The sequence below is a fragment of the Pimephales promelas genome, chromosome 9 (assembly GCF_988280905.1).
Source record: "Pimephales promelas chromosome 9, fPimPro1.hap1.1, whole genome shotgun sequence".
NCBI classification, from domain to species: domain Eukaryota; kingdom Metazoa; phylum Chordata; class Actinopteri; order Cypriniformes; family Leuciscidae; genus Pimephales; species Pimephales promelas.
In genome coordinates, this window is record NC_142777.1 from 35,801,221 (window position 1) to 35,820,902 (window position 19,682).

General features: G+C 37.1%; 1 protein-coding gene across 1 annotated transcript in view; it reads left to right on the forward strand.

Annotated features, from left to right (window-relative positions):
• The first annotated feature begins 4,420 nt into the window (after window positions 1–4,420).
• The window catches only part of spock1 (SPARC (osteonectin), cwcv and kazal like domains proteoglycan 1), a 164,293-nt gene continuing 149,031 nt past the window's right edge, over window positions 4,421–19,682 (forward strand). Inside the window, exons 1-2 of the mRNA XM_039662910.2 lie at window positions 4,421–4,595; window positions 5,000–5,149. Of these exons, the coding sequence (XP_039518844.1) occupies window positions 5,000–5,149 (150 nt within the window). The 5' untranslated portion in view covers window positions 4,421–4,595. The remainder of the gene's footprint in view (window positions 4,596–4,999; window positions 5,150–19,682) is intronic.

Here is a 19,682-nt window from a genome sequence, read left to right on the forward strand (position 1 = left end):
AGTATGCATCGATCAATGGATATATATTAAATTTGGTCCTAAAAAATAAATAATAAAATAGTTATTCAATTTAAATCACTGGAGGTGCAAAACCTTTAGCCAATAGAGGGCGTCCCGTCACTGTCTGTTCCTCTATGAGAACTTTCATTTTGTGCATTAAAGTTGATCATTTTTTCTTGGAAATGAACAAATCAGCCTATTTAATTTCATAACCTCGACAATTACCAACTTGCGCACTTCTCTGTTAAGTAAATATAGTGTATGCTAAAAGAATAATTAGCTGGTTTTGTTCAGCAGAGAAAAATGTGAAACCGCTCTCAATATTCTGGCGTTGCACCTCAGTGCACAAGTGAAAGTTTTCAATTAAAATTATCTGTTGTGCGTGTGCTCAGCGTTTCTCTCATTTACAATTTAATGCATCCCTCACATGCATGTCAATCAGCTGGGTTTCAGAAATACATCATGCGGATTTAGCTGTGTCAATATCTCGGCTGTGGCTGATGGGAATTTACGCACTCTAACATTTTCAAAGTGTAAAATGTTAACGGCACATAATCAGAAATCACACTGACCTACATTACCCACTTTAAAATATTGCCACTTAACATTAACAGCATTAAGCCAATGGAGTGGAACAGAATAAATGAAATTTATTCAGAATAAATGAAATACACACACGTACACAGGACTGCTTGACAGAGAGAAACTGTTGCTGCACACAGAGCATGATAGATGTCATTGGCGGTTACTTTGTCTAGTGTGAGTGTATCGTCGCAGGAGGTTCAGTGTTTTAAAGGTGACAATTCATGAATCAGCCATTGCAGGGTTAGAAGAACCATCAACCTTTTATGTACCATCTGCGCCAATATTTAACCAGCCAATATGACTCTACACAAGTCCGTATCTGTGACGTCTGAACTGCCGTACTCATGCACTAATAATAATGCCACAATGACCAACGCTAAGGTCATCATTAGTTTGATTACGATGAATTTAGCGATAAATTGTTTTGTCACATTAAAACGTCTAGAATGCATTAATGTGCTGACCTTTCTAAAGCCGCCTTTACACAATTGAGTTAAGGCCAGATATGTTGCCAGATTGCCAATGCGGCTCTGACCCATCTCAGTTCCTAGAGGCTCTGATGTGGGTTTGCTTCAGCAATAACTTTTTTTTTTTTTTGTTATAATTTCACATTTTCCTTCATGTTTCTATAGAAATAATGGTAACACTTTAGATTATGGGTCCATTTTTCTATTGACTGACTTTTGCCAACGTAAACTACTGCTTATTATTAGTTAGTTGGTAAGGTAGTTGTTAAATTGTTAAGTTTAGGTATTGGGTGGATTTAGGGATACAGAATATGGTCATACAGAATAAGGCATTAATATGTACTAATAAACAACCAAAAACTAAGTAATATGCATGCTAATCTGCAGTTAGTTAACCCTCTGGGGTTGTTCGTTTCAGAGTCACACTTGGGGTGTTCAGGTCCAAATGGACCCAAAGGGCCCATATTCATATTTAAAAAAAAAAAAAAATCATGATTTTTTTTTTACTCGTTTTTTATAATATTTTTTCTTTTTTTGGTGTTTTGAGAATTTCAAAAAAAAAAATATAATTAGTATAAATGCAATAATTATGACAAAATTTCCCCCCTTTGAACATAATAGAAAAATATAAAAAATATATATATTTTTTTTTTTTAAAGCTGTATTTCATTTTAGAGTCAAGCCTAGGCCTCATAAAAGCAATTTTTGAAATGAGATGGATGCCATCTGGTGGACAAATTTAGCATTTTAAAAATGCAAAACACATGTATAATCTGAATTTTTTTGGTGTGTTTGTGTATAAAAGTGTGTTTGTGTGTGTGTGTATCAGTGATGCGCGGGTCAATGTATAAACAACCCGCAACCGACCGACGTTTTCAACTACCCGCCCGCAACTCGGACCGCAAAAAAAAGTAAAAAAATATTGTACCCGACCCGCTTCCTGGCCGCATTTTTTAAAAGTAGTAAATGCTCATCGGAGCGTTATTGAGCCATAGACGTGTAACAACACAGCATCGCAAGAAGACGTAGGCCTACACATAACAAAGCCAGCACTTTGGTCATCATCTTTCATTATTTCAGTAAATGTCTCCCACACTTTTACTCGTTCTATTTGTGTATTTGCGGAGCTTCCACTCCCCAGTCTTCACCTTTTCTCTGCCGCCTCCATCTCTCTGCAGACTGTAGTGATCATAGACATGGCCGGTTCGTGAACGAATCGTTCTTTTGAACCGGCTCTTTTTAGTGAACCGGTCGAACCAGTACACAAAATCGAACTAAATCGTTCGAAACAGTTCACGTCTTGCGTCAGTGCTGATCCACAAGTTACTAAAGTTACTCACTTTCAGACATGCCTGACGGTCGCCTACGAATCGAAATAAATCAATATCCTGAATTACATTTTACTCCAGTAACCGAGACATGTTGGTGCCACTGTTGTGATGAGCACGAGCAGCTGATACTGTGGACTACCGAACGCACAGGGACAGCGGTTCTCGAATCACCAGTACAGAATCGAGAACTGTTTCGACTGATGTGTTATCTTCGTGTCAGTTATTCAGCCAATAATGTGTAGGGCTGTATATTTCATCAAAAATTGTGTCTAGTGCTATATTAATACAAATGTGTTGGCATCTTTTTTCAAACGACCCGACCGACCGCGACCCGAATATCATTAAAAACATTTTTGGATGACCCGTAACTGCGGGTAACCGCGGGTGACCGCAGGCACCCGCTCATTTCGGATCAACCCGCGCATCACTGTTGTGCACATATTTAAACCATGAATAGGAACTTTTACTATGCACAGAACATTATTACAGGTAAAAAAAATAAAGTCAATAATTATATCCCCTGTCATGCTTCCAACTTCTCATTGCTGTATTTGTACATTTATATAGCCTCCATTTAGATTGAAAAAGCAATTAATTTGCATTTTATTTATATGAAGAGTTCAGATGCAAAAGCCTCTAAATGCCATTTGAAATTTTCTTCTTTAATGATGATTTTTATCAAACTTGTATATTTAAGTTCAGTAATTTCACTTAAATGGCAATGATAATTACCTATTAATTGTTATTTAAGTGAAATTACTGAACTTAAATATACAAGCTTGATAAAAATCATCATTAAAGAAAAAAATTTCAAATGGCATTTAGAGGGTTTTGCATCTGAACTCTTCATATATATTTAGATTTTAGTGCACATACAAATGCCAAGTGCTTTTGTTACCTGGTTATATATCAATCCTGTTACCATCATAGTATATATATAATTAAAAAATAAACTGTTATAGCATTGCAGGTGACGAACTCTTCAAGGACAACTCTTCAAGTGCCCCCTCTTTATATCAGTTTGTTATATGATGTTGGGTTGGTTTGTTAGAATGGAATGCATAATAACAAGCACTTTATTTGGTTTCTGGAATGAGTCTTAAAACATTCAGGAATAGTAATATCTGTAGCTATAAATGTATACCGCCTCTGTGCAGCATTAAACCGTATGGTCGCACCGTCTCGTCTCCCGTTCATACACATTAAAAGCCTTATTTGCAGTGTAAAGGTGTGTGTATGTGTGCGTGGTGCTGAATGGACAGCTCCCCCACACACTCACTGGATCAGCGGTTCAAACCCCGAGAGCATGACTGAACCTCTCCATTTGACTATGGAGAACACCTACAAATATCAATCTCAATACTTTCCCCGCGTTATGTTTACTAATGAGGTTAATGCATTGACTTGTTTATTCTGTTCAATTAAACATGAGGCGATATTTCCAATCCGTCTCCCTGCAGCTGGAGTCACTGCAGTGGACAGCAGCAGTTTAGAGCCATTACAGCCTGATTTCAAATGAAAACGGAGGCTGGTTTTAATTTGTTAGGAGTGATCAGGGAGTGAGCGCTTGTCAGTGTATTGATTCCCTCTCTGCACAGCACAGGATGTTTTACAGCTTAAAGTCAACACCTGCGTATTATAGCCTCCTCCAGCACACACACCTCAACGTCGACGTGTGTTCCCGTCTGAATGCACCACTCCCTTTGTTCTACATCCATCTCTGAGAGAATTGAAAATGTGTGTTGGTGTGTGTGAGTGAGAGAGAGAGAGAGAGAGAGAGAGAGAGAGTCTCTCTCTCTGTCTGTGTGTGTGTGTGTGTGTGTCGTACGCTACAAAACTACATTTCCTTTTTTTAATATATACAAAGTTCAGCGAAGAAAGCGTTCAGAATAATAACGGCAGCGTTTCGGTTCAGTTATTAGAGTTAGCGTCACGCGTTATCACATAACGTCGAGTGTGGAGAGAGAGAGAGAGAGAGAGAGAGATCGAGGAAAAGTGGGCGGAGTCAAGGTAAAGGGGGCGGAGACGCTCACCGTTCCATTACACGGGTCCGTTTCTCCCAGTCGTGTTCAGTGCAGCAGCCACAAGATCTGAGGAAACTCACCCACTCCCGTGTCTCGGATACTTTACGGTCCCACGGACGCGCCGCCCGCCCGGTCTCCAATCACCCGTTCAGTTTGGCCCCGGGAATCGAGAACAGTCCCGTCTTGAGGTGAGTGAAGCGAATAATGTCGTTATAATACTAGGAAGCCAATTAAACAAGAAGGCAGTGAAGCTCGCGCTCAAGGAGTCGAACGCGGGAAGCGCGAGCCGTTTTTACTCGCCCGTTAAAGTCCGTTATTTTTGTTTGTCAAGTCACTTCAGGATTTTCTCCTCAGGGACGATTAATCATATCAGATGGACATATTCAGCGGATTTATAATCCAGAAGTAATCCTCGACCGGCCCGCGAGGCTCTGGAGTTGTTTATTGGATACGAATTAGTGAGCTTTTTGATGTTTTATTGTTTGGGCTTGTTTATATAAACTCAAAAAGGTTGGACGTCTTTACTTCAAGTGTGGCCCGTGTCTAATTTTTTTTCACTTGCTCTCTCTCTTTCTCTCTCTCTCTCTTTCAGATGATGTTGAGTCTCGGTCTGTTCGTGTCCCTGGTGTTTTTGACGGTGTCGGTTACCGGCAGCAGTGACGGAAACCCGCTAGACAATGATAAGTGGATGAGCACCGTGTCCCAGTACGACAAGAGCAAATACTGGAACAAATTCCGCGACGTGAGTTTTCCCAGTTATTTCCTTATGCTACTGTGTGTGTGTGTGTGAGAGAGAGAGAGAGAGTGTGTGCGCGTTTTGCTTTCTTAATTTCTATGGACCAAATGTACCCGCAAAGGTCTGTAGTCATTTTAATTAGCTTAATTCAGAACAAAAGTTAAAGGATGGTTCTCTGTGTTTTGTTAACCTGCTGGGAATTAACTAAAAATTCCCTGAAAATAGCAAAAGCTGACTGATCCTTCCTTTGTTGTCTTTCACACTAGGTAAAACCTTCATATATTGGCAAAATTGCTTATTAATTAGCCCAAATTTTAAAACGCCTATATTTCAGGGTTAGGGGTTGTCTTGTGTTTATAACATAACGTTACCTCATATATTCAAAACAATGGATATGTGTGAGCTTGTGTGAATGTGGCTGTATTCATCTTGTGTTTGTATACTATCCCTACTAAATGTAGTATGCAAGATTAGGATTAGTACGTCCAGAATTAGATGACATTGAAAGCAGTATGCCAAAGTGATAGCATAGATTAGGTAGAGATAACATGTTAAAGATAAATTTACTTTTATAGAAGCTCAATATGCACACGTAATATCCACTAGCCTATATTAATAGGGATATTAGGTCTCTGAACACATAATAGCACAGGAACTGTTAGATTCAAAAACCACGAGAACTGTTAGGGCTATTTAAGTTGACAGTGAATGGTATTGGTCAAGAACGTTGTCAGTTGTGTGTATACTGTACTTGTTTTATGATTTTGTATCAGGCCCATAATCAGCTTAAACAGAGAGGAACTGGATCAGATTTCAGGTATTGGATAAACGGTTGATTCTTCAGCTAGAACATTTGGCCCTTAAATCCTAAATATGTGGTTACTGTCGTACTGGGATACTGGTGTACTTAGTTTTAGTATGCAGTCAAAGTATGCCAATTGGGATGCAGCCGGTGTGTTGCGGCATGTGTTGTGCAATCCACACTGGAGAGATTGAGATCTCGAAATGAAGCACCTGTCCGTAAGTGTGTTTAGGAGTTCTCAGCTGTGGGATCTTTGAGAGTAAGATCAGGGGGGTTCGGAGGCTCTTTATATGGATGAAGTGATTGCAGGAGGTGAAATGAAGAGTCTCTTCATACCTCTCTCTTTCAATATGCATCTCTCTCTCTCTCCTCTCATTCTTTATCTCTGCCTCTCTCTTTCTCTGTGTCAGTAATTTCTTTGTGTTAATGAGAGGTGATATTATGAATGCTGATGCAGTCAGGGAATTTTTGAAAGGGAAGGTGACAAGGACATTAAAACACAGACACACGCACACACACATATTTCCATGCTCAACTGAATGACCACCAACATTGAAAAAATCATTCAGGCTGGGTGGGATGACCAACAACTTACTCCTTGAAATGAGAAAGAACGTGTAGTCAGTTTTCTGAAAATGTGCAAATGGTTTATAAATTAAATAACCATCTGCTAAAACTATTTTTAGATAAGCCAGTACATGAAATGCTGCACAAATGAAAGCCACTTCATCTCTTTTTGTATTCTTTTTATTTCGAGGACACACAGCCAAAAATCAGACTATTCATTAGAAATGAAGTCTGGCATCAGTGCAAAACCAGATTCACAATATATAAGTGTAACTAAGCGGGCTGTCAAACGATTAATCGCAATTAATCGTTTGACATCCCTATTAAACATATTAAACTCTTATTAGATGAAACAATCAGAATTCAGGTAATGGTATTCTGGGAAACAAAGCGTTCTTCCACCTTGATCTATATAAAGAAAGTAAATTGATTAAGTATGACGATGCATATGTAAATTAAGTACAAAAACTTCTAACTTTTTCTTTACTTTGTATTAAAACTTTCAGATAAGGCTTTATCAAGCCATCGTTTAAAGTTTGTTTTGACGAGCTTTCTTTATCTAATTCAAAATCACACTAATTGCAGAATGATTTTCTTTGCATTTCAGTTCTTTTTAAATTTAAATTACAATTCTCCATTCTGTTTTGCTACCTCAACTCAAACTTAATTCAAATTCAGGAATCTAAATGGAATTTAAAAAACATTGTCAATTCAATTCTGAGCACACAACCCTGCTCTTATTTAGCTGATATGCACATCTGCGACATCTGTTGAAATATGTTTTCTCTCATGTATACATATCGTAAAAGTTCTGCTCTAATATGTTTGCAGTTTAAATGCTATAGCAAAATCTCTGACACACATTTTACCGTTGTGCGTTAGGTACGTCATAGCTCTAAGTCCTGTTTTGCTATTGGTATATGTGAGTGTGTGCTGTCACTGTGTGAGTTTGAGTAATAACTCCAGAAGCTCCATCAGTCTGTCAGGGTGAGAGATGACAGGTAGTGTTGAGCCCACGGTTTAAAAGCTTTAAACTAAGGGTTTTCTGAAGATCTAGCAGAGACAGACATTTTTAAACACACACATACACACATTTTGAAAGGCTTTTTTTCAGTAACGTTCTAAAGCCTGAAATTAGTGGTCGTTTTAAAGGTCGTTGTGAAATCGGTGTGGGCCTGTCTAATGCAATATTCTGGCTGCAGCAGGTTTTATTCTGCATTGTTTCTCCATCCATTTGGCAGTTTTAAATGCAAAAAACCCTGTCTTATAAAGAGCCATTTTTGGCTGAATGGGGTTCTTAAGGTTGTATATGTATCTTAGGTTTTAATGGGATACAGAGGTAAAGTTTTTTGGGTTTTTTTGTCAGCCAAAACCCAAAAATGAGTTAGCATTTTAAGTCCAATCACCTTTATTTTTATAGCGCTTTATACTTTAGAAATTGTTTCAAAGTGGCTTCACAGTAGGCTTGCTGAGGTAGTCGGTGTTACCGGTGTTGCACGGTATTTGGCTGTACACACCGATTACATTACTTGCCAAACGTGGAACTGCCTCCACTGTCGAAATATAGAAATAAAACAATGTAGTTTGATTAGACAATGGACGCTACAATTATAAACTGAAAGCGTCTGCTCTCAGTACAGTGCAGCAGGAGTCAGATTTCACTTATCACGTAACGACAGTAAGAAGAGTTGACTGACAAGATGATGAAGGATACTTATTTACAAATATCTTATCGCCAACAATGCACTGAGTAAGTGTGATTGCGAATTCAAAAGTGAAAAGTTGGCGAGCATTCGAAAGCGATTTAATAACCCGTATACTGATAGCGGCTCCCTGATAGCTACAAATGATATTACATATCTTTATATTTTATCGATATTAACGTGTTGTTGCAAGAGACATTGGGACATACCTACTTGACCGTAATGAATAGGAAAGTGCAGAATTAATGATGCAAACTTCAGCAAATGTGAGACAAATTCAAATTCAACTGTAAAGCATCTAGAAAGATAATATAGTATTATTATTTAGCACTTCCAAGTCCATCGTCCTGAAGTCAGTGGGTTTTTCTCCCCAATGTTTTCAACACAAGCTCAAGATATTTGCATGTTTTATTCTACAACATAATGTAGCTTTACTTTAATTTAACTTTAGTAAATGTGGTGTTCGCTAATAGCCTGAATGTACGTTTTTACTTCTGGCAATTTAATTTAGGCTTCAATATTCATAAAAGTTTTGTTAATTTGTGAAGATTATCATGTTGAAAAAATGTATATGAATCATACACTTTTGTTGGTCATAGAGCTCATTTTCTGCAATAATCCAAAAGCCAATGGAAAAATCCTATTTGTTTGGTGGAGGAAACCAGAGTGTTGCTAACTTATGGGTCGGCCTACAAAAATACGTCATAACTGCAGATCTCTTTTGCTTAAGTGATCTTTTTGGTTCTAATCAAAATCTTTACTTTTTGTAAAGACCACATTTAATCAGAGTTGTTTAGTTTTTAGTCAGTGTCTATATCTTTTAGTTAATTTTGATACTCATAAGTCATAAATTGACAAGATTACACTTGCAGCAGATTTACACATTCAAAATTCTCCTTTAGAAAAACTAAGCAATTTTTTTGCTGATTCATCTTGCATAATATGTACTGCTGCAACTTCCTGTTTCATCAGGAAACACATCAACACAGAAAAGAAAAATGACCTTGTCAAGTCGTTTCTTTAAATGTGAATGACTGACTATCTTCCTAAGGGCTGATGGGATTGAATTGAATGCAGTTGGACAGTAGAGGTGAGGTTACAGCTGTCAGAAGATGTGGAAAGACTGGATGTGAACATGAGGTCTTATTATTATTATTTTTTAAATCGTTTTAATGCAATTCTGCAGGTCTTGCTTTGGGTTTGTTCTGTGCAGTTTTGTGTTGTTTAAAATATGGAAGTATTATTTAACCATAGATGTTGAAGGTGGGGTAGGCAATTTTTAGAATGAATGTGACAACCTCCTTCAAAACACGTGAACGCACACAACAGAGTTTTCAAAGCATCACGAAATGACGTTAGACTACCTCATATCTCAAAGCACATACTATTACAATTATAACCTGTCTGACCTGTACCTCCTGTACCTGCAGATTATTTTCGGCGTTGGTAGTTTTGTCATTGGAACGCATAAACTTGAGTCACAAACTGCTCCGAGTATAACATCACAGGTTTCCATCTCTTCCAAATTACAGTTTATAGTGTGAACACAGCATACTGGTTTTGGTTCAGGAGAAACTGTAAAAGGTGGCTGTTGTTTCAGTTTGGTGCTCAGTGTCTGACATCTGTTTTACTCTTCGTCTTAGCATGAAACGTGCCGATGACGTGTGATCTCTGTGCGAACAGGACGCACATTTTATGGTCCTTTGCCTTAGACCACTTAACTTAATGATTAATGTGGGTGTGATTAATCAGGATGTGAAGAGACTTTCAACCAGCATAACAAAAAGTGTTTCTGGAACAAATCACCCATCCTGCCTTTAATGAATGTCTGGGATACATAATGTCATCATTAAATTGGGTTTGAATACTGAAATCAATCGTTAGTCTGAGCAAAATATGGCAGCATTTAGACAGCAGAGATCTGACCATCATTTGATCATTGGAAAAGTGCAAATTCAGGAGGTGTTCTACTGACTGTACAGTTCAATTTGATTCGATTCTGTGTCCTTTTAAGTCATTTATGAGAGAACTCAAAGGGCACAATAAGAGAGACCTTGTGTGTGTCTGTGTGGTATGGATCCACTGGGACCGCTGCGACTGCCATGTAAATGAGCCTCATTACTGAGAAACTGCTCACCGTCTAAAGAGAGGAGCGCTGAGGACAGCAGAGAAGAGTCTGGAAATTTTGGTTTTCGTCTAGGTATGCATCGGAATGAAAATTCTGGGCCGAAACCGAAAATTCAGGGTGGGCTTGGCCAAAAGCCAAAACAAAAAATAAATAATAAATTAATAATGAAGTAATGAATCCAACCCAATCACACTAAAAATGCGTCTCTAGCACGCAGTGTGTTTATCGTACAATTTATACGCGAAAATTAGTTTTTACGTGCATAGGATACGCATGGGTTGGTTACGGTAGGTTTAGTAGTGGTGTGTCGATCAACCCGTTCTCATCCCAAGGTGTCATACTGACGCTTTTGCCAATGCATATACATCCAACACACATGGCACCCTTTAGCGTCAATATGAGACGCCGATATATATGGGGTAGAAGGTGCCTCCTAGTGGTCTAACCCTACCCCATACCCAAACCTACACTAAGCGTGCTATATTGACGCTAAAGGGTGCCATGTGCGTTAGACATACACATTGGCAAAAGCGTCAGTATATGATGCCTTGGGATGAGAATACGTTGGTATTATACGTTTGGGTGGAATTAGTGGTGTGGGGTGTGTGTGTGTATGACACGCTAATGAACTGTGTTCAAATGCATGCGAAAACGGACTATCTTATATATGCACGTAAAACTTTGAGTATAAATAAATTGCACGATAAAACACAATGTGTGCTAGAGAGAAGCATTTATGTAAGAACAGGCTGATGAATCAATCAGACTTATTAATAATTATTAATAATAAATAATTAACACATAAGTAGCTAAAATGGAGTTTTACAAACTAGGGATGCTCCGATCGGGTTTTTTGCTGTCCATACAAAGTACCGATTTCTTGTCTCCATGATCGACTGATACCGTTCCTGATTATTCTAGCTTTATATTTAAGTGATATGTAAGCTCTCTGTTAACCCTTTACACCCTGATTTCAAGTGGCATACATAATGATTTTGCATGATTTCAAGTGGCATACTTAAAATGCCTTTATAAATCTACAAAGTCATCAAGTACATGGTCTCATTTTATAGAAAACCTTTTTGAGGAAAATAAATTTTGATCATGTTTGGAGGTTCTTATGTTACAAGACTGCAGAAAAAACCCTTAGAAAAAAAAAGTGATGCAATTTATTGATTTGTTTTATTGTTATTCATGCTTGACATGAGGACTATTAGAAAGTATATATGACGGGTCATAAATTTGCTGCTATCTTGTGTGCTGCTAATTTGTATGTGTGAACCTTTATCAGACCTGCATTTCCAGTGACTTGAGAGATGAATAATGGCTTAACTGACTGTCTGTCTGACGTTCTATTGGTTGTTTCTATCATTGTATTGTTCAATCGATCATTCCATTTATTACAGTTATAAGAATTTCTTGGAATGTCAATTTTCTAATATTTTGCTTCCTAATCCAGAAGACAAAATGACCACTTATAAACTGATCCAGTTTAATCTTTTGGAAAACCAGCAATGGGTTATTATAACGCAGGAGACTGGATAGTTTATAAGGAAGTGCATCTTTTTCAACTGTCAGTGAACTTAAACCAGGAGTGGGTTACACAAAACTGCCCAATACTGAAAATTTTGCCCAACAAAATGACCCAACAGGTAGAATCTAGCAGTTTGGGTAAAAAAAAAAGATTGCTAAAAAAATTTGGGGTAAAAAATTAACCCATCAAATTCAAACTTGCATTCTGTATTCTGTTTGCTGCCCCAATTCAAATTCAGCAATTGGATGCAGTGCACTTAAAAAGTCATTCTCAGTTCAATCCATAGTAAGTAGTAATCAATTCTAAAATTTGTAAATAAATTTGTAATTTGTAAATTAATTCAGATAGAAGGACAAAACAGAGTGGCTGGAGTTGAGTAGATTTGCTGTGTGATGGAAAAAAAAGAATTGAGTGCCTGTTCCACTGAATGTGAATCACTCTGCACCTCAGAGCAATGTGCCAGGCACTTTAAATGTATTCAGATTCATTGTTCGTAATGGAGGGTTTGAGTTTTTTTTTGGGTTTTAAGTTCTAGAACTATTCTAGCTGCTGGTTGACCGATGTGGAGCCCTTTTCTAAAATAATTTCCTTTGTCCTGTCTGACTTCCCTTCCCCCTTCTCTTTCGTTCTCTCATTCACTCTCTTTGACACATTCTGACCCTGTGCTCCATCAGCCATGAAATCAGCCCTGCAACACACACCTGCCAAAATCAGCTGCCATATCGCTGACTGTTTTCTGCCATCATTAGAAGGGTCAAGCACCCGGATCCAGATAATTTTTCTCACAGGTTTGTTTTTGCATCTAGCTGTGCTATCTTAAAGTTGGTTCCTTCTACCTTTTGTGAGTGAGTGTGTTGCGACTTTATATTGATTTGTTAATTCATTAGACTGGGCAGAAAAGCCGAAAACAGAATTGCTGAGGGAACATGACCGTAAGAGAGGCTAGTGTGTAAACCCAAGGGATTGAACAGTGTTTGTGTGTGTGTGTGTGCTGACAGACGGTATTACACTGAGTGCTCACAGCTGGATCTATGATGACTGTGCTGAGCAAGTTCTGTGAACGTGTGCATGGTGAGAATAGAGGGATGATGAAGTGAAGGACTAGGAGAGCTGCAAGGACAGATTTCAATTCTGAGGTGTCTTGGAAAGACAGAGAATTTGGAACAAAAGACATGTTCATCTGCCTCTATCATGTTCATCTGCCTCAACCTAGTGAGTTGCAACTTTAAACATCAGTTTTGGACATCATTGTTGTGTTCAGATCATGTGCCTAAAATGATGCACAAAACATTAGCTGGTAGAAAAGTAGGTTTCGAGACCTACACAATACACACTGTTTACACACATAATATTAAGTCTTCAGTGTCGCATGATATTTCAGAAATCCTTCTAATATGCTGATATGCTGCTCAAGAAACATTTCTTATTACCAATGTTGATAACAGTTGTGCTGCTGTATATTTTTGTGGATTATTTAATGAATAGAAAGTAGAGCCAGACCGATATTATTAATTAAATAAAAACGGACGAAACACGCTTCAATCATCTCTCCTTGGCCTGTTATATTGAAAATGTATGTTTTACAATTTGCAGTATGATGCCATCTATTGCTAAATTATGGCTCATCATAGACTAGCTAACCACAAAGCTAGCTAATGCCACTATCATCAGTGGACATTAATGAGCTTGGAAACCACAATGAACTTTTTCTGCCTAAATAAAGTACTTAATACTGTATTTATAACTAGCATATCTCTAGTTACAGTCCCTTGTAAAATGTAAGTTAGACTTGCGAGGAGTGAACATTTAGACATAGAGAAAAAGTATCAAACGTATCTTGTGCAGAAAAGTTAGCTTTTCTTTTACATATGTGTGAAATCCAACAATATTTAATAAATAAAAAAAAAAATTTGGACGAAATATCGGATTTTAAAACCCAAAAATATTTGTATCGGTATCGGCCTTCAAAATCCTTTATCTGTCCGGCTCTAATAGAAAGTTCAAAACAACAGCATTTATTTTGTAACTTATAACTTTATTTTGTTTGTCTTACTGTCTCTTTTGCTTTTGAACGGGAGTGAATACACAATTATAAATATAAAATCCTTTTGTCTTTCTCTCTGTGGTCCATCATGGCAGACCGTGATCTGTGTTAAATGTGCGAAAGAAATGTTTGGCCTATTGGCAGCGCTGCAGACACACCACCAATCAATCGATCAATCAGGCGCTTGAAAAGTGAGCAAAGTCCTACTGAGAGACCTATCACATGATGTGGGAGTGTGTGGGAGTTTGGAGGTTAGTCTCTTCCCAGAATGCAATGCACTTTAATAGCATGTTAACTGTGATTTCAGGTTTGAGGCATTTAAACACCAGAGTTAAAGCAGTGGATGAAAAATTAAAGATGTGTCTGTGTTTGTGTGTTGCCTCACTGTGCGCAACCATTACTTCATAAACAATTTCAGAAATTATCCCATAGTCCAAATGTCAGCTTATTTAGTTTGAAAAAAAATTGTGCAATAGAAATGTTGATATTTCAGCAGAAAGCTGGACCTGCATTCATGTGTATGTTTGAACCTTTGGCTTTCACCCCGTCAGTGGCTTTAGCAAGTAAAATATAGTGTTTTATTTCATTTCAGACAGATTGACAGGCAAAGTGAGGCAGATCCATGTATGTGTTTAACAGGCTGTTTACATATTAAAGTGAACTACAAATTTTCCCATCCGTATCATTAAAGGAGGTGTGTGTTTTACTAGATGCTGAAGCTCTTTCTCAAGGTTTTTCCAGCTCACTGAATGGAGGATTTCTCTCTCTCTCTCTTTCTATCTGTGGGTGACAGTCTTGTCAGAGTCTCTTTGATGGGAGAGAGAAGCAGAAGTTGTTTTCCGTCCATCTGGTTTATTGTTGATTTGCCTTCGTGATACGGCTGTTTTTCTGTCTCTTTTTTAACCTCCACCCCTGCCGTCTATCTCTGTATTCATTTCGCTCTTTTCTCATATTCCTTGAAGCAAAGCATGCTGCTGTGTGTGTAGCTGCAGTTTGGGTCAATTATAGCCTGCATTTACAAGGTTTTCCCTGGCTCAAAACGAGGCAGAGGTGGTAAAATCCTGATCATGTATTTTAATAATAAAATAATTCAATTTGTATTTCTTTTAGACCGTCATGTGTTTCCCACAGAGTATTTGTGGGTGTAGCTCGGTACCTCCGAGCGGAAAATTTGGTACATTTTAACGGTAAATTCATTAATGTGGTGGACTTTGAGTCATCAAATTCACTGTTAGAAATAAATAATCCACCCACCAACCACCCAAACCTATGATATTCTCTGATTTAAATATCTGCATATGATCATAACATTTCAATTATTCAAATTCTCAGTATTAAGCATGATAATATAGTAACATATCACACTGATATAGGCTGATTTAAAATGAAAATTTATTTAAAATAAAATTCATCTTATGGCAAAATTACATTTCCCCATTAGCTTAAACAGAGACTTTACTCCCTTCAAACGTAAATTGTCAATATTTCATTACATCACTGTTGGAAAACATTCTTATCAGAATATTTTTTTTTTTTTACTTTTATTAAGTTTCTGTACCCCTAATTTTATATAATGTATGCTCCATCTTTCATTCCAAATTCTTAAATTTGATCAATGCATTTAATCAGAATATTAAGACACTAGCCTGTTACCAATCAAATTAAATTAATTAACATTGAAAAATTACAACTGTATTAAATGAGATTATGATATTTTTTTATTGAATATACGAATAAGGAATGTTGAAAAGAATGATTCTTTGAAACTAAACCACCAGTAGGTGGCAGGCTGGCGGCAGGTGACCGTCTTAATGAGCGAGTCATTGAGTCATTCGTTCAAACGATTCGTTCAAACGGCTGATTTATTTAGAATGAAGCAGTTTATGAGTAATTGAATCTTTGAATCAACCGATATGGTTCTGATGTGATCTTTGTTTGGAACTATTTTCGCTGCTGAAACAGGACCCAAACAGTGATTGCGTCTAAAATGTAACTGACTCAATTTTAACTATTTGTTTATTGAACTGTTATGAAATCAGTGTCGGTTTTGTGATGGTATTCCGGAAAACAGCACTCTGGTGTGATGTTTCTTAACTGTATAATATGTTCTATATATAACTGCGTGAGCCTCAACAGCGCAACTTTGTTACCATCAGTAGGCCTATATTATTATCAACTACAGGCTATCAATCGCCAATTACATTAAATGAACGAAAATCAGATTCATCCTTGCGTTTTCGGTGATTCCCAAGTTATTTTTATTAAAAAAAAAAAATTATATTGAAAATTGTTTTAATCAGGGCATTCGTCCGGTTGGGCAAATGCAATTCTCTTTCACTTTAACTCTTTCAATTAAAATGAAAACTTAAAATTAAATCTAATTCAAATTATTAACAGAAACTTTAGTAAAATAGATGCACTGGATCTTGCCTTTAGCACAGGTACATGCTAGCAGCGTTATCTAATAAGCCTAAAATCAGTTGGTTTAGACTCAGGAAGGACTACTTATCAGTAAATCTCCAATTGTTGATAACATCTTCATTTGAAAGCCAACCTGTGACATTCATCTGGTCGAACAGAGTCTTTCCCAAAGTTTAATGTTCTGGTCATGGAGGTCTAACTCTCAGGCTCAGTGGGAGATGAATTAATGATGAGGACTGTTTAATAAGGAGGTGAGACAGCGAAGTCCAGCTTTCGGCTCTCCTCCACAGAGACGGGAACAGATTTCTCGCCTGTCTGCTGGTGAGCTATCACCCCTCTGTCTTTCTCTCCAGCACTGGAAACTGCTGAATCTGGTGTCTGACTCAGATGCTTTTCATACTGTATGGTTGGACTGCATGTCATCAGTAATTAGTGATGCGTGAAACGAGTTGTCAGCCAGGCACCATCAAACGATCCCGAGAAAAAGAGGACGAGAAAGAGGGAATTAAAGTAGTAAGATGGAGAGAAATGGAGGAAGAAGGTGCAGAAAAATAAGAAGTAGTGATAGATGATCAGTCAAGCACCTCATCCAGTGGGGAGTTTATTATGCTGCTTTAGTACTTCTATGTGTGCTACTTTGAATATGTGCTCAAGAGACAATTTATCTCCTGCTGCGTGCAAATATGGCAGCGCTTTTTCATTAGTAGGAGGAAATAACGGGTGCAAAGATGGCAGAAATCCACTTAGCTGAGATAATGCACTTTCACATGACCAGAAAGACGGTGGCCTATACAGTATGTGTGACAGTCTCTATTGCTTGACATATTTCCACGGTCTTTGTCATAAAATGTATAGCACAATAGATTTATTAAACGGTTAGGCCTAGTTCACCCAAAAATGAAAATTATGTCATCATTTACTCACCCTCAAGTTGTTCCAAACCTGTAGTTTCTTTCTTCTATATGACAAAATAATATATTTTGAAGAATGTTAACCAGATAGTTGATGGCTCTCATTGACTTCCATAGTAGGAAAATGTAATTTTTGGGTGAACTCTCTCTTTAACTCAGCTATCATTTATTTACATGTGAAAGCGATGAAGAAACATTGTAATCTAAATACATTATGAGATGAGAAATCATTTACTCCAATTAAACAGAAACGTCCCTTTCAAGTATTTAATTCCTTGGATTATCCACTATAGCTATGGTGTAATATATATATATATATATATATATATATATATATATATATATATATATATATATATATAAAGCAAACATTTATGGAGAGTGATGTCTGATTATAAATGAATGACTGTGCTTTTAAATTATTTGTTTGAGAAGATTCACAATTCAGACTTAAGTTTTGTATTGATTTGAATAGGGCTAGGCAGGGGCGGCTCGCCCATAGAGGGCGCTGGGGCGCCGCCCTCCCTCCGACCTGTCTGTCTGTTTTTTTAATATATATTATAATTTATAATTTTGAAAAATAATCAATGTTAATTATATGCTAATAATGGTTTTACTTTGAAAAGTGTTTTGAACTCACCAGAATGATATTTGCATTCACTTTCGTTACTTTTATCATGTTGGTGTAGTAGTATAGCCAATAGGCTGTCTTCTCAGGGCGCCAGTTCGCTCAGCCCCACAGTGCTGGAATTTAAGCCAATAGTTCCACGGTTGCTATGCAAAAAAGTTTATATTTCGCCAATCAGCGTCGTCAAATTTTATGGTTTAGGGGCGCTGAAAATATCGCCCACAGTATCAGACTAGGGGAGTGCACCGTGCACGCGCACGTGACGGGACATTTTTTTTACCTCAGATGAGAGCAGAATGGCAGCGTCAGTGACGTCGAGTGGAAATAATGTAAAGTAAGTCGTGGGAATTGACCTGTCTGTCTCTGTCACTCACTCACTCACACACACACACATAAACACTGTTTCACACACATTAAAATAGTTATAGGAATATTAATACCTGTGTGTTTGCTTTGTTTTTGATGTTTTTAAGTTCTGAGCTAGATTACTGTGTTTCATACTAGTTAAAATCAACTTTCTTCTCATACTTGGGTGTTACCCGCAAGAATGTTGTCCCATCCTCTCTTTCAGAGCCTTTTCTCTCTCTCTTTCTCTAGTATCAACACGTTGTTATCCATTATCCAATTGTCAATTTGTCAAAAATATGTAATCTACAGCTGGGGATTGATTAAACTAGATTGTTGTATTGTCTATTATTTTTTGTATTACCTATATTATAATTTATCAATATTATGCGTTTGCACTTTTTTTGTCAGCACACAGAGCATAATAAACATGCAACTTGTTCATTATCATTAACTGTCAAACTGTTATTATTATTATTGTATTATTTGACCATTGGTATTGACTGGTTTAAGTTATTTTATTGGTATAGGTAGGGGCATGGCCTAAGGCCTAAAATGCACCAGAATGCAGGATATCACATCTACTAAATTCAAAATTTTCTGGGGGAGAACCACCAGACCCCCCTCTTATTCGCCCCCCCCTACAATATTTTTCACCAGCCGCCACTGGGGCTAGGTATCGATCCACATTTCAATTTCGATTCGATTTCGATTCACAAGCTCTCAGTTCGATTCGATTTCGATTCTCGATTCAATTTTCGATTTCGATTCCTGATTTGATTCTCGATTCGACTATAATGAAGATGTAATACAAATCCTATATTTATAAAAAAGAACAGTGGACATAAGTTTACTAGTGGTTAATTAATACAAGGAAATTAAGAGCCATAAACCTGTATATAAAACTATTTTTATTTTAGGTACACTAAATGCATACAGAGAATAAACAGGATTTAGATGCAATATGCAAAAAAAGTCAGAACAGTCGCACAGCTTGATCAAACAGTATCATGTTATTTTATGTTTAAGATAGATATAGATAAATAAATATATATAAATATTTAGACTTTTTTTTTTACATTGATCTTACCTAAATGGTAATGTAATTTTTTGTTTATTTTTGTTTTAAGAGTTTATGTATGGAAGCTTGATTTCAATCTTTGAATTAAATTGAAAAAAGTAGCACAAATAAATACAATAGAATAAAGACACAAATTAAGAGACATTTTGGGGTAGTTTTTTGGGTATGTCAGAAATACTACAGAAACTGAATTAAGTAATCCAATGTAAAATAACACTGGATAGTCTTTTTAGTCCATACAAAGGCTATTATTCTGATTGCTTACAATTAATACTATATTCTGTTGTTATGACAACAGAATTAATGACTGACACAAATGGCTGCGTTCACTTTAATAACTAGTGCGCGAATCCATTACTGTTTCATTAACTTTCT